Source organism: Callorhinus ursinus, unplaced genomic scaffold, assembly GCF_003265705.2.
Source record: "Callorhinus ursinus isolate GAN/ISIS: 27379988/994484 unplaced genomic scaffold, GSC_fseal_2.0 scaffold3, whole genome shotgun sequence".
Classification (NCBI taxonomy): domain Eukaryota; kingdom Metazoa; phylum Chordata; class Mammalia; order Carnivora; family Otariidae; genus Callorhinus; species Callorhinus ursinus.
In genome coordinates this window covers 51,690,346-51,702,068 of record NW_027397065.1, presented here as the reverse complement: position 1 = coordinate 51,702,068, position 11,723 = coordinate 51,690,346, and the positions used below count along the sequence as shown (strand labels likewise).

General features: G+C 50.8%; 1 protein-coding gene across 4 annotated transcripts in view; it reads left to right on the top strand.

Annotated features, from left to right (window-relative positions):
* PPARGC1B (PPARG coactivator 1 beta) overlaps window positions 1-8,876 on the top strand; it is a 106,596-nt gene extending 97,720 nt beyond the window's left edge. For 3 of the 4 annotated variants that reach the window (XM_025867260.2, XM_025867259.2, XM_073890876.1), the window contains 2 exons: window positions 1,626-1,780; window positions 2,658-8,876. In XM_025867260.2, coding sequence (XP_025723045.1) covers window positions 1,626-1,780; window positions 2,658-2,758 — 256 coding nt within the window. In that variant the 3' untranslated portion in view covers window positions 2,759-8,876. Of the gene's footprint in view, window positions 1-1,625; window positions 1,781-2,657 lie in introns of those variants that run through there. The other variant, XR_012377568.1, reaches the window with a different exon arrangement.
* The last annotated feature ends 2,847 nt before the right edge of the window (window positions 8,877-11,723 follow it).

Here is an 11,723-nt window from a genome sequence, read left to right as displayed (position 1 = left end):
CCAAGTGTGGAGAAATCAGAACCCTCGTGCACGTTGGTGGGAATGCAGACTGGGGCAGCCACCATGGAAACTGGTATGGAGGCGCTTCAAAAAATGAAATAGAGAATTACCGTATGATCCAGCAATCCCACTGCTGGGTATATACTTCAAAGAATCAAAAGCAAGATCTCAAAGAGATATTTGCACACCCATGTGTATAGGAGCTTTATTCACAATAACCAAGAAGTAGAAACAACCCAAGTGTCCGTTGACTCATGAACAGATAAACAAAATGTAGTCTCTGCATACAGTGGAATATTACTTAGCTTTAGAAAGGGAGGAAATCCTGTCACATGCCTCAAGCATGGATGGACCTTGATAATCATAACCTCATTATGCTCTATGAAATCAGCAGTCTCCGAAGGACAAAGATTGTATGATTCCATTACATGAGGTATCTGGAGTAGTCCAATTCCTGGAAACAGCAAGCAGCAGAGAGAGTGGAGATCCGTTCCCAGTAGCGTGAATATACTGAACTGTACACTTGTTCTAAAGATGGTACATTTTATGTTTTGTGTTTTTTACCACAATTAAAAAAAAAAGTCATTACACAAGTAAATTGTTTAAGTTCTGTGCAGTATTCAGGGCATCAAATGGAAAGAGCATGCAAAAACAAAGTGAGCAGTCCCGGGCGTTTCAAGAGGCAGAAGGGGTCCAACTGTGGCCTGGTTCAGAGAGGAGTCAGGAAATGGAATTCACCCGAGTGTTTATTAGGCGCCTGGTGTTGGTAAGCCCGTCCTCAGCGGTAGGGGGACTCCACCGTCTCTCTGCCCTGAGGATTCTACATAGCAGAGGGACTAGCAGCCAGGATTCTTTTTCTTGCTGTTTGTATTGCTGAAGAGCTGAGGGAAGAACTGACCTTAGGACCCCCTCGCCTCACGTCCTTCTCGTGCAGGCTGCCCTCCGGTGGCAAAGTGGCTGCCTCCAGCTCTAAGCTTATCTACCTCCTACCAGGGAAAGGAGGGGTCTCCCTCACAGTTCCAGCCAAGAGCAAGAGCTGGGACAGATTCTTTGGCTTTCTGTTTTGGGCAGCAGGTGCATCCTTGGACGGGTCGCTGCGAACACACAGCACCGTTGTCAGAGGAAGGGGAGTGGATGCTGAGCAGGCAGACACGGAGTTGCCTACCACAAAGGACGAGATGTGTACAGAATACCAGCTGTATTAGGGAAGGGGGAGGCCACATTAGCAGCCAAGGACGTGGTGGCAGAGGCTGGCTTCGAAGGAGGCTGGAGGGCTAGACTGGGGGTAGAGGTGTGGCCAATAAGCTTTCTGCTGGGAGGCCCGAGTTTGAATACCCTGCCCTACCACTTGCCTTTGGGGCAAATTCTGAACTCCACAGAGCCGGTTTCCTCATCCCTGAGGGGGAGCAAGGTTGAGGTGCGTGGCAGACATTCTGTGAGTCACCGGCTCTTACTATTATTACACAGTAGAGGCCGGCCTAGCGATGGCCATCATCTGTATTTGGGGGGCCATGAGACATGGTTACTGAATCAGTGTGGCTCTTGCTCATTATCTCGTCATGGGTGCTCTGAGAGTGTCGACCAAGCTGGCTCAGTAACGTGCTCCCCCTGACCTCTCACCACAGAGGCGAGAAATATGGCTTCATCACCTACCAGTGTTCGGAGCACGCTGCCCTGTCTCTGAGGAATGGCGCTGCCCTGCGGAAACGCAACGAGCCCTCCTTCCAGCTGAGCTATGGAGGGCTCCAGCACTTCTGCTGGCCCAGACACACTGACTATGGTAAGTGCACAAGGCCCTGCCACACTCCAGTGAAACCTAAAGCCCCCTCTGGACCCAGCTCCCACCCTAAAGCTTTAATGTGCCTGTTGGTCAAACTTCGCAGCCTGGAGGCTGCCATCTTGTTTTTCTTCTGGTCTCTGGTCCGTCTTGTCTAGTCTCAAGACTGGTACCAAGAGAGAGATTCAGGGCCCCCGTGGCCTCTTGGAAGGTCCAGTCTTGTGTTCATAGCCAGTTGGCAGAACCACGATTAACTGTCTCTTTCACCTCCCGGGGCCAGTGGCTGCCCTGCTGCTTTTCAGGGGCATTCCATTGTGGCCCCAACAGGCAGCAGGCAGCCTTGTCTGTTAATGGGCCACAGCGAAATAATACTGTCAGCATGCCCTCACCACTGGGGGACGAGTTAGTGGAGAAGGACAAAGACGTACGATTTAGGAGAGAGTGATCTATGGAGGAGAGTCTGACCTGCCCCCGTAGCACAGGTCTGAGGGTGAGGAAACGCAGGAGGGTTCCTGGCCAGGCCGTGTTTCGCCTGGGCTGCACGTCCACGGGGCATCCTAGCTTTGTTGGCCACCTTAGGTGACTTTGGCAGTGGTTTACTAGTGGGCAAGAAGCTCTTGGGGAGAAACAGCTTTATAGGATATCGGAGCTAGAAAGGAGCTGTGGGGCACGCTAGTTGGGGCCACCACGTTCTGGAAACAGGGCAGCCCCGAGCCGTTGACGACGGGACAGAGGTAATGCTTGCTGTCTAGTGCTCTCTGAGGCCCTGGGCCACACGCGCTCCACGGGGCTGACCCTGGTGGCAGGTTTCCTGATCGTCCGGCCTTTCTGAGTTGCTCACCGCCTTCCCCTCTCCTTGACTCCTCCACCCCCTGCCCAGATTCCAATTCAGAAGAGGCCCTCCCTGCGTCAGTGAAAAACAAGTACGAAGCCATGGATTTTGACAGCTTACTGAAGGAGGCCCAGCAGAGCCTGCATTGATAACAGCCTTAACCTTCGAGGAATACCTCAATACCTCAGACAAGGCCCTTCCAATATGTTTACGTTTTCAAAGAAATTAAGTATACGAGAAGGCGAGAGCGCGAGCGCGTGAGAGAACACACGTGAGAGAGAGAGAGAGAGAGAGAGAGAGAGAGACTTGAAACTGCTGTCCTTTTAAAAAAAAAAAAAATCAATGTTTACATTGAACAAAGCTGCTTCTGTCTGTGAGTTTCCATGGTGTTGATGCCCCACGGCCACTGTAGCGTCCTCGCTTCCGGCGGGCGGCCCCAGGTGCGCCTCCCGGTGCTGGGCCAGCCCCCGTCCCCTCGCTCCCTGACCGGCTTCCCTCGTAGACGTGCAGCCGTGTGCACCATAACATTTCTTGTCCGTAGTATGTGATGATGAAATTGTTACTCGTGAATAGAATCAGGATTATACACTCGTTTTTAATTGAAGACAAAAAAAGTATATCCTTCAAATAACGTATTTATGGCTCAGACGTACTGTGCCTGGGATTATTGTATCGCTTCCTTGATTTTTTAACTATGCACTGTCGTGAGGTGTTTGCCACTGAGCTGCTGTGCTCCCTCGGCCAGGGCGCCCTAGAGGTGCTGGGTGGCTGGCGGGTTGGTCCCCAGGGGAGGGCGGCCTGCAGCCACAAGTCGGAGCAGTGGAGAAAGGCTTCTGGGACTCGCCTGCCAAGCTCTGCCCTGTCTCTCACTGAGCACACGTGGGTCCAGTTCCAGTCGGAACCCTCATCTGGTGCCAGCCGGTGCTTGGAGCTTGGGCCTGGCCTGGAGTGCTCGGATCCTGGCAGACCCTGTAAGGAAGGTGGGGCGAGCCGCCTGAATCTTGTTTTTCCAGGCGAGGCGGGCAGTGCCCCAAGAGGGGATGTGACTTGCCCGAGGTCCCATGGCCAGTGATGGGGCGGAGCAGTGACCCAGCCCAGGCCTCCTGATTCCTGGTCCCATGCCCTTGCAGTAGCTGGGGTAAAAGATGCACAGTTCCAGGGACCGGTGGAGGTGAGACCAGCTACGTTGGGCCACAGGCAAGAGGCCTCTGGGCTTACTCGGAGGGTTAAGTCAAAAGCTGGCTCGCCAGCATGAGGAACGTTTAGGCTCGGGCATGCGTCTTGATCCAGAGGGTTCTGTGGTTTGCCTATACCTGTGGACATGCCATCAGAGCCTCAGTGACATACCTGGAGTGGCACAGGCAGGTGATCTGGGAGCAGTCGTCCTCCTGGGGCCAGCCACCAGCCCATCCTACTTCCACCAGCTTGTCTTCCCCTTCTCACCTGTACAGTTGTCTGGGCGGCATGAGGCAGGGGAAGCAGGAGGGGCGTGTGAGGGCCGGGGGGTGGAGAAGACAATCTCCAAGGTCCTTTCCAACTTAGACAACATTCTAATTGGGCTTTACTTTAAATTTTATGTTCTTGAGTGATGTCAAAACCATGTCCAGCTTGGATGTTCTGCAGGTGCCTTGGAGGCCATTCATGAGGGAAAGCCTGGCCAGGCAGGGTATGAGCTCGTTACCTCCAACTTCATCTTGTTCATATGTCAGGGTTCCTTGGGAAATGTTTGTACTAAGAAGAAAAAAAAGAGAAAAAGTCCTGCTTGCTTTAAAAATAAACGTTTGAAATTAACTCAGTAAACTCAACAAGCTAATTTAATCTGTTGCTCCTGCCAGGCTTAGAAATTTGAGAATTGGTATTTGATCATTATTATTATTTTTAAGATGATCAGATACCTGAGTAGGTATCCAGTGGGCTTGTCCCGGGAGGTGAGCATACTCCAAGCCCATGGAGAAGGCTGGAGGAAACGGGCTTTAGAAGGAATAGGGAATTTGAGCTCCTGTGTATCAAATCACTTCCTTCCACCTCCCTGGGCCCCAACTTCCTTTTCCGCGAAATGGACTGAGGGGCGGAAGTAGGCAAGAAGTAGGCAAGAAGTAGGGACCCTAAGGTCCCTGCCAGCTCTTAGCTTCTGCAAAGGTGGTAACTAGCTCAAGATGGCAATTACATGGCACATGTACCACTATTGGCACATCCTTGGCCAGTGGCAGACATAACTAATCGACCACAGCACTCATGTTCTTTGAGCTTGGGAGTTCTTTTAGAATTCTCAGCACAGTGCTCTGGGCAGCCATTACTAATGGATCAGAGTTTAACTAAACCATCTGACATCCTGGTCTGATCTTTGAAAAGTTTCCATCAAAATAGAACCAAATGGTGGCTGGGTTTCATGCTGGTCCGTCCCTGTCTATCATGTTCTGATCTATGAGAGAAAATTCCCCTAAAGCCATTCATTGGCACAGGACTCCCAATACTGTGACACACAACCCCCACTTGGGTTCGGAGGGGAGCAAGCAGAATAGCGGACATGAAATGTTTGAGGGTGGTGGGGTTTATGAGGATGAACCCAAAAAAGGGACTTTTCCACAGCACGGACCTGAACATTGTAAATTCCTTTTAGAGCTATTCACTGCCTAGCACACAGTAGGCACACAATAAATGGTTATGGAATGCAAGAGAATAGAATTTAAATCTGTCTGCTGCCTCCCCTAAGTCCTGATTTGCACCAAGGAGTATACTGAGGGTTCATCCTGTGGAAACCAGTAGGAAGGAACTCGAGATTCAGAGTCTGGAGAGCTGGGTTGAGTTTTGGCTCCACCAAGAACTCTGTGACCTTGCGAAGTTACAGAATCCCTCCCCCTCTCCTCTGCTCCAGAAGGAGTTGGACCAGAGGTTCTCTAAGCCCCTCCTACTTGCTTCTTCGTTGGTTTGCCCTGGCTCAGAGATTCTCCCCTGGGCAGGTGGTACGGGAGGGTAAAGAAAGGCAGATTTTTAGTAGAAGACCAGTCTCTCCCTCCCCTCTTCTGGGTCAGCTGAGGCTGCCCATCACTTCAGATGGCTGCAGGACACTCGAAGTTCCTTAGATACCGCCCGTTGAGCAGAGCAGAGATGCGAGAGTGGCACTGGGAGGTCCCGTGCCTAAGGTCAGGGCCGGCTGTGTGGGGGAGAGGATGCTGGCAAAGAGCACCAAGCAGTTTCTGCTTGCCATCACATCCCTAACAGGCTACAAGTTGGAACACTGACCGAGCCTGCAGTCAACCTCTATCCGGAAGACTCATTCGGTGCTGTGTACCACTAACCGAGGAGACTCCAAGGTCTCTCCGCGAAACCTAGGCCACCTTGGTCCCTCGCCCACCACACTTGAGGAGTAACCCAGAGGGAGCGGCTGCCGCTGGCAACCATCTCATTGTAGCTGTGTCCTAGTGTTTGCTCTGGATGATGTTTCTGTGTGATGCCATGAAAGCTTACGGTAGACTCTGTTGACAGCCGCCCGTGCCGGGCAGGTTGTGCTGTCCGTCTGTGTGCCGTGCTGGTGTTTCCAGAAATGTCCGGTCCAACCGCTAAGTGGAATTCTTCATCTCCTTCCTCAGTCGGTACCAGGCTGAATCAGAATCCTCAGTCTTGGGGGTTCTGGTTACCGAAGGAAAATGCATCAAAGAGGTAAAGAATATGAGTGGATGGAGTGCAGAGAAGGCCCCCACCCGCCCCTGCTTAGCGCATCAGACCTTGCTCCCAAGCCAGGAAACGGCTTTGAGTCAAAAAGAGCCACTGAGCAGGTGTCCGCATCTGCAGCGGGGCCTTGCAGTGTGGCGTGCTGACCGCGCTGGGGGGGTGGGGGCAGGGCTGGGGGGCAGGAAGAGGAAGAGAGGAGAGCTCTGAGCTGCAGACACTCAGTACCCAGGTCCTGGTGTAGGGAGAGACGCACTAAGAAGGCTGGCATTGCATAGAGCCTGTGCTGGTGGAAGTTTTTGAGAGCGGTTTCTTCTAGGCGTATGCAGCATGCCCGCCGAGGCCACCGGGCTAGTGGTGGGAGGCGGCGGCAGGGAGAAAGTTGACACGTGGTCCTTCTGCAGGGACAGGGGAGAACCTCACCCCAGGCCTTGGGCTGCGCTGAAATCACAGTTGAGCCTGCAGCTTGAGAGACGGGCCGTCCCAGCTGCAAAGCAGAACCAGCCCCGGATGGCGGGTTGATCTGACTCCCTGACGTCAAAACCACAGGCTTTTTCTTACCATCTGAGAGATGGCAGTTACCCTGAGATAGGACTAAGGGGAGAAATGGGATGTACAGTAGCAAATACCGTGAACCTCATGGTTTTGTTGGCCAAAGAAGAGGGAACCCCTCGCCCCTTCCCACCGGGGCAGAAGTTGGTGCAATATGTTTAAGCTGGCCGCCAGGTCCCGGGGGGTATTTGCCCACAGAGGTGGGCTCCAGGGCTGTGCGCTGAGTCCGGAGGTACAGGGTAAATGGAGGGAGAGCTCAGGGGCTGGGAAACCTACAGAAATGCCCTTGGCTGGGTGCGGGGAGGACCCCCGGGAGCCGGCCGCAGGATGTCAGGAAGTAGACAGAGGCTGCCTTCGCACTGAACCAATAAAAGCACTTGGAGAAAACCACAACACTTCAGCCTGGCTCCATGTTTCTACACTGGCAAATGTGGGTCTCCGGCTGTGTGAGGGACTCTCCTAGGGATTGGGCTGGGGTCGGGAGGGGGGGCCGGTCAGAGGGGGGGATCGAGCTTCCCTTCCTAAATAGTGGCAGAGCCGATCCTATGGTCCTTTGCTGGCCCTTTTGTTCGAGGCCCTAGAGAAAGGGAACAGTGAGTTTTGATCTTAGTACCTCTTTTTACGTATGTATGAAAAGCTAAAACAGCCCAGCTGTCAGAAATGGGTTTACAGAGAAAGTCACCCAACTATAAGCCATCTCAGTGAGAAGCCTGATGTTTCTTCTCACTTGCTGTGTGAGCTGGGGCCTCTGTTCCCTCAACTAACAAAGGAGAGCATTGGACAGAATGAGCACCAAGGTCCCTTTGGACCCTGATAGGCTCAGGTTCCCACCCGGGAGCCTCGGAAATCTTGTCACTCACCTGTGAAACCAATCTCATCCTCTGGCTGCGCCCAGCTCGAGTCCCGGATGAGAGATGTCTGCAAGGCCCCCAACCAGCAGTGGATTCAAACCCACCTGGTCCTGGCCCAGTTCCCTTGTATGAGGCCAGCTCCCCAGGACAGATCTAAGCCATAGTTTCTTACGGGGATGGTGAGAAGTTCGACCCCAGCTTGGCTAGGTGGCGGTCTCGAATCTCACATTAGCCTTGTCATCGTCCCCACCGAGCAGCTTTAATCCGAATGTTGTGACCGCTTGGCTGTTTCTCTCTTGCTCTCAGATGATACTAGCAATACAGTTGTTTTTTTTTGTTTTTTGGGTTTTTTTTTCCAAAACAGCTTAACTTAGGCACTTTTCACACATTTCCTTCAAGTGATTGTAAAACCTCTGGGGCAACAGGAGGCATTGATCACACTGCATGTGTTTAGGGCAGCTTTTGCTTTTGTTTCTTTAATAACCCAGCAGTGGTGGCTGAGGCTTTGAGGTCTTGGGGGACAGATTTTCAGATATTCCGGTTCTTCAGGATGCCTTGCAGATCCGGAAGCAGCATAGAAATCCAACTCCCCGAACCGGAGGCTTGGAGAATATGGTTTTGTACGTGGTCCGTCCCTGGGCAGAGCAACACCTCAAAGACGTGTTTCTATGGTTAAACCCCCTCTGTGCTGTATGTTTTGTCAAAGGATCCTGCAAGGAAGCCTAACAGAGCCTCCTTTCCCACCTGGCCAGCCTTGCTCTTGGGTGACTTGTGAAGGGATTGGTCAGCTTCCACCTCAGCACTTTGCCTTATCAACGTCTGGTCGCCCTCTAGTGGCCAAAGACTGTATCCACCAGCTATCCAGATGGAAGGCAAATAAATCCTTTCGGCCACCTTGCTGTCCAACACCAATTTGGGGAATTAAATGTAATGGCCTGAGTGAACTGTTTATGTGTTTAGAACCCAGTGTAACACCAGTCAGAAGACTCCAGAAGCAACCACGTAGTAGACTGAGAAGCACACTATAGTTATCCTGTGGGCAGAGGAGACAGGAGTGGACCCTGTGTCCAGGTGCCTGGGAGGGGTTTACTCTTAACTGCAATACTAGCAGCCCAGCTGCTGACCTTGTTAAGTGAACCTCTGCTAGGTGGCCCACACTGTACCTTCGGGGCGAGCAAAGAGGTTGGGTGTGAGGATTCTGGGGGTGGGGGGAGGGCTGGGGGGCCTGGCCATGGCCTTTGGTATGGTCCACTGAATAGCCAAACAGGTCTTTTGGTTTGTTTTTGTATTTTGTATTTAAAAATTCTTGTCAAGTGTTTTTGTGTTAGGAATAAAAAGTCATAAACAATTCCCAACTTTGTTTCTTGAGGGGTGTTCTGATTCCGAAGGAAACAGGTTGGAGATCTCAAGGGGTGTGTGGTCAGGGCGGTCAGTGGGACAGGGAGGTGGACCACCCGAATTTCCAGATGGTCTCTGGGGAAGATAACCATCCAGAAGTCCGGGTCAGTGTAGTCCGCTCTGGAAATTCACCCCCACCTCCTTGTGCCACGGTATTCGTATTGGCTTTGAGCATCTGCTTCCTCCAGAGGCGGCTGCAAAGGTTGAAACCAACACCAGGTCCCTCTCCCCAACCCCAGGTTTCTAAAGAGACGGTGTCTGTAGCTAGCCTTAATCGACTAGGCGAGGTGGTCCCTATGGTCCCTTCCAGCATTTCCAAATCCTGGACTCAAATCCTTTTCTCTTGGTGTGATCATGCAGCCTAGAGAATTCTGAGCAATAGGGAGCCGGGGCTTTCCCCGGCTCTGTGACAGGGTCAAACCAGGGAGTGGCTGAACTTGTCAGGTTTGGGCATCCCCAGGGGTACTACTGTAGGGGGCATTATCTATCAGGAAGCTCAACAAGGTAACTACAGCCTGGGGTGCGTGAGCGCAGGCTGTGTGTGCGTGCGTGTGTGTCTGCTTGTGTGCATGCCTGTGTTTGTGTGTATGTATGGAATTACATTGATGCATTTCTTGAGAAAGGTGCAAGAATTTCACCTACACAGAGGGACACATCTGCTTTGTTATTTATAATAGAAAGCTAAATTTTAATTTTTTAAAGGACACTGCTAATGACTGAGAATCGAGTTTTTAGTTTTGCTATTTTTTTTAATTGGTAGAGGATTTTTATATATTTTTTCCATTTTGTTGGGTTGTGTCCTTATTTATATAAATACTTTATCTGTAAGAGGCAAGGAAGACACCTTCTTTGCTTTTAATTATTGTGGTTGTCATCGTCCCTATTTTATTTCTGGTGTGATTTATCTGTGTTACCTTCTAAATGAGAAACCGTTTTCCTGTATTTGTACATTGTCAGATTCTATAGTTTCATAGATAATTTAACCAAATTGCTCTATGTATTATTATTCTGTGAGTATAAAGTTCTATTTTAACGTCTGTAAATACTTCAGAACTGGCTTCTTTCCTCAGACTCCCAGTGTGGGGTTATTGTTTACATCACAAAAACTGTAGAATCTCTATGCTCATGTACTGTAAATAGTGAAGTGATCTGCTTATACATAAACTTAACAAATACACTATGGAGATTAAAAAAGAAAATACCACCCACAGCCCCATCTAGGTGTGACTTTATTTGTCGGCGTGCTTGCTGAGGGACACCCTGCCCGCTAAGTGGGAAAAGGATTCTGGTTTCAGGGTCACTTTCCCCGAGAAGAGCCTGGTCAAGGTGGGCCCCGCAGCACCCCCCTGCCCCCCCAGCCCTCTAAGCTCCGTTTTCCTCCTGTCACATCGCATGGCGATCGTGAACCAGTCGCACTCAGCCTCCCCCAGCAGCCATTCCGTGACCAGCTTTTCGCCATGACTTTTTGAAAGTTTTCCCGCTTTCTGCACAAGGACTTCCTTGTCTGGCTACAGTTCCTTTTTCACACGAGCACACTAAATAAACATGCGGAAAGCGATATTTTGACATGTCTTTAAGCAAAAACACCAACTGACAACTGCAAAAGTTTCTGGTCAAAAAAAAACAAAACAAAAAACCACAGACACGCAGAAAAAACCGTTTCTGGCCAGAGGATCCGAAGAACAGACTTGCGCTGTGTGCTGCATGTGGGTGACTTGGAACTATTTTCCTTTGCTCACTCAGCCCCAGCAGGAGCAGTGAAGATGTGATTCTCTGTCTTGGACGTGTGTGTCATTTCCTTGGTTTCAGGCTCTCGCGGATTTAGCCGTATTTTGCCGTAAAACTGCTTTAGCTTTATTTTCTAGGTGCAGTTGGAGTGCAAGAGCCCCATGGATTCCCCCATGTGCCCCCAGAGGGTGGAAACATTGGTGAAGAAAATCATAGATCCACGAGAACAAGTACAATAAGCCGTTCCATTTTATGTTCTGTGCAAGCTATTTCCAAGTTGTTGATTTCCTATGTAAACTAGCTCTCGTTTTCAGGTGATTTATTTTTGCAGTCTGGAAATGGTTTGGATTTCTGCAGTTGGAGAGAAGCCCATCATGATACTTCCCGTGCAGATGAATGGGGATGTTTCCGCTGGGCAGCGGGGTACCGCGACTTGAGTTGGTCTTTAGCAAGGTTATCCATGGGACTGATCACTCAGTATCTGTTGCCTCCTTGCTTGATGGTAAAGTCCAGGAAAGCAGGGCTGCTTTTCTATTCATAGCAGGGTGCCCAACCCTATTGCTCAGGAATTCCTGAATGGACGAGTGAATGGATCCTATCCGTGGCCTGATGACTGGACACAGGTAGGGAGGCAGCCAAGCCACGGAGTCACAGAAATAATCCCTTCAAAGATGCACTCAATGGTGTGGGAGATGTAGAGGCTCAAGACCTGTGTTTGAGACCCAACTCTGCCACTTCTGTATTGTGCGAACTTGCACAAGCCACCCCTTTGGCCCCTGGTTTCCCCGAGTATGAAACAAAATGATCTGCTCAGATGAACTCAGAGGTCCCTTATGTTCTAAAAAGGCTGGTTCTCAGAAGCAGTATGGTGCAGAGAAAATGGTTACAAGCCAGGAGTCTGATGCCAGGCTGTTTG